The sequence below is a fragment of the Chenopodium quinoa genome, unplaced genomic scaffold (genome assembly GCF_001683475.1).
Source record: "Chenopodium quinoa cultivar QQ74 unplaced genomic scaffold, ASM168347v1, whole genome shotgun sequence".
In the NCBI taxonomy this organism is placed as follows: Eukaryota; Viridiplantae; Streptophyta; class Magnoliopsida; order Caryophyllales; family Amaranthaceae; genus Chenopodium; species Chenopodium quinoa.
In genome coordinates this window covers 8,005,491-8,008,847 of record NW_018742390.1, presented here as the reverse complement: position 1 = coordinate 8,008,847, position 3,357 = coordinate 8,005,491, and the positions used below count along the sequence as shown (strand labels likewise).

The 3,357-nt window shown below is 32.4% G+C and overlaps 1 protein-coding gene across 1 annotated transcript; it reads left to right on the top strand.

Annotated features, from left to right (window-relative positions):
* The first annotated feature begins 868 nt into the window (after positions 1 to 868).
* LOC110699482 (pentatricopeptide repeat-containing protein At1g11290, chloroplastic-like) lies at positions 869 to 3,357 on the top strand. The gene has a single exon (XM_021876975.1). The coding sequence runs from the start codon at positions 1,006 to 1,008 to the stop codon at positions 3,355 to 3,357; it is 2,352 nt and encodes a 783-aa protein (XP_021732667.1). The 5' UTR covers positions 869 to 1,005.

The following is a 3,357-nucleotide window of genomic DNA, read 5'->3' as shown; positions in this document are numbered from 1 at the left end:
AATAATAATTAATAATAACAATAATAATAATTAATATTCAATAATAATAATAATTAATATTATATTGATGATAATAATTTATTATTTTGATTAATTATAATAATTATTAATATTAAAAATAATTTTAATAATTATTAATATTAATAATAATTAATATTTATTAATAATAATAGTTATCATTATTAATATTTAATAATTCAAAATATTAATAATTAATATTTAATAATATTATTAATTAATAATTTCTAATAATTATAACAATTCTTTCAAATAAATAAATAATAATAATAAATAACAATTAATAACAATTTCTTTTATAAACATTTGATATTAGAATCACAATGTGTAGAAACATTATATGTATGTGGGTATTGATTGTTAGTTCTTTGAGTTGAATTATTTTTCAAATCTTCCCATACAATTTAAGAATTAAAAAAAAGAGATTGTTTTCATGTAGTACTTTGTATATCATTATTATTTTTAGGGTTAAAAATATATGATTAAGATAAATTTATAAGTAAAATCATTATTACTCATTAAATCATTTTATTTTAAAACTTTTGTGAAATAAATATAAGTAAACCGTTGTCTTTTATCTTTCTACTATTAACATATGTTAAATATGGTATATTTATGTTTTCACTCACCTAAATCAATGGTATATGCACTTAGTAATAATAATAGTAATAGTAATAATAATAACAACAAAATTAATAATAATAACATTGATAATAGTAATAATAATAATTGTAATAATAATAATAACAACAACAACATTAATAATAATAACATAAATAATAGTATTAATAATAATAATAATAATAATAATAATAACATTAATAATAGTATTAATAATAATGTTGAAATCTGCTCTGCTCGGCTCACTCTCATCGCCAACATTTCTTCAATTCCCACCTCAAAAATCCTCACTCTTCCCGGCAACTCTGTTCACTCCAACGAACAAATTGCCAACAATTTTCTGCAAAATCTGAACTAAACCAGTAAATGATTTCAATGCAAACCTTATCTCTACCATCTTCACCCACTACTCCATCACCATTTTCTCTCTTAAGACCTCCCCTTTCTCAAAGAGTCTACATTCCCTCTCATATTTACAAACACCCAACTGCAATTCTTCTCGAAATTTGCACTTCAATTCAAGAGCTCCATCAAATTATTCCTCATATATACAAACATAATTTATACAATGAACATCTCTTTCAAACTAAGCTTGTTAGTTTGTTCTGTAAATTCAATTCAATGGATGATGCTGCTCGTGTTTTTTACCCAATTGAGGATAAACTTGATGCTCTTTACCATACTATGTTAAAAGGGTATGCTTATAATTCCACCATTGACGAAGCTTTTTCGTTTTTTTGTAAGATGAAATGTGATGGGGTTGAGCCAATTGTGTATAATTTTACGTATTTGTTGAAGTTGTGTGGTGATAATTCGGATATTAGAAGCGGTAGGGAGATTCAAGGGCAGTTGATTGTTAATGGTTATGCGTTTAATTTGTTTGCAATGACTGGAGTTATGAATATGTATGCTAAATGTAGGGAAACTTTTGATGCATATAAGATGTTTGATAGAATGCCTGAGAAAGATGTGGCTTCTTGGAATGCTATTATTTTTGGGTATGCTCAAAATGGGTATGCTAAAATTGCATTAGAGTTGCTTGTGAGAATGCAGGAAGAAGGAACGAAGCCTGATTGGATTACAGTGATCACGGTTTTGCCTGCGCTAGCGGATATGGGTAAGCTGATTATGGGAAAATCTGTACATGGGTATGTTTTGAGGGCCGGTTTTGATTGTTATGTGAATGTGTTAACTGCATTGGTTGATATGTATGCAAAATGTAAAGCAGTGAGGACTGCTAGGTTGATTTTTGATTCGATGGAATCTAAGACTGTTGTTACTTGGAATTCTATGATTGATGGGTATGTTCAAAGTGGGGATCCTCAGGAAGCATTGACACTTTTTGAGACAATGTTGGATGAAGGAATTGACCCGAGTGATGTATCATTCATGGAAGCTATACATGCTTGTGCTGACTTGGGAGATGTAGAGAAGGGTATGGTCATTCATAGAATGTCGGATCAATTGGGGTTTGATTCTAATGTCTCTGTTACGAATTCCTTAATTTCTATGTATTCGAAATGTAAGAAGGTTGACGAGGCAATGAAGTTGTTCGACAGCTTAAATAATAAGACTAGGGTGTCCTGGAACGCCATGATCATAGGTTTTGCACAAAATGGTTGTGTAAATGAGGCATTGAATTATTTTAGTGAGATGCAATTAAGAAATATCAAGTTGGATTCATTCACTTTGGTCTGTGTGATTCCTGCTTTAGCTGAGTTATCCAATTTACGTCAGGTAAAGTGGATCCATGGACTTGCGATAAGAACCTGCTTGGACACAAATATTTTTGTAAAGACTGCTCTTGTTGACATGTATGCAAAGTGTGGAGCAATTCATACTGCAAGGAAGCTTTTTGATGGCATGGATGAGAGGCACGTGACAACTTGGAATGTCATGATAGATGCATATGGGACACATGGGCTCGGAGAAACAGCACTCAAACTTTTCTCAGAAATGCTGAAAGGTTCAATCCTACCAAACGAGGTGACATTTTTGTGCATCATATCAGCTTGCAGCCACTCAGGTCTTGTTGAACATGGGAAGTATTACTTTGAAATGATGAAAGAAGTATATAATTTGGAGCCTGCAATGGATCACTATGGAGCTGTGGTGGACCTTTTGGGTCGAGCTGGTCATCTAGTCCACAAGAACATTGAATTGGGAGAGAAAGCAGCTGATAGGTTGTTTGTTCTGAATCCAGATGATGGTGGTTACCATGTATTGCTGGCTAATATATATTCTGCAGCGTCAATGTGGGATAAAGTAGCTGAGGTGCGTTCAATGATGGACAAGAAGGGTCTTCGTAAAACCCCTGGCTGTAGTTTAGTGGAGCTAAGAAATGAGTTTCATACTTTCCATTCTGGAAGCACACTCCATCCTCAATCACGAGAGATTTATGCTTATCTGGATTCACTTATTGAGAGGATAAAATCTGTAGGTTATGTTCCTGATACCAATTCTGTACATGATGTAGAAGCCGATGTACAGGAGCAATTGCTTAGCAGCCACAGTGAGAAACTAGCCATTGCATTTGGTCTTTTGAATACAAATCATGGGGTACCTATACATATTCGAAAAAATCTTCGTGTCTGTGGTGATTGCCACAATGCAACCAAGTACATTTCACTCGTGACAGGCAGAGAAATTATTGTGCGTGATATGCACAGATTCCACCATTTCAAGAATGGGACCTGCTCATGTGGTGATTACTGGTAA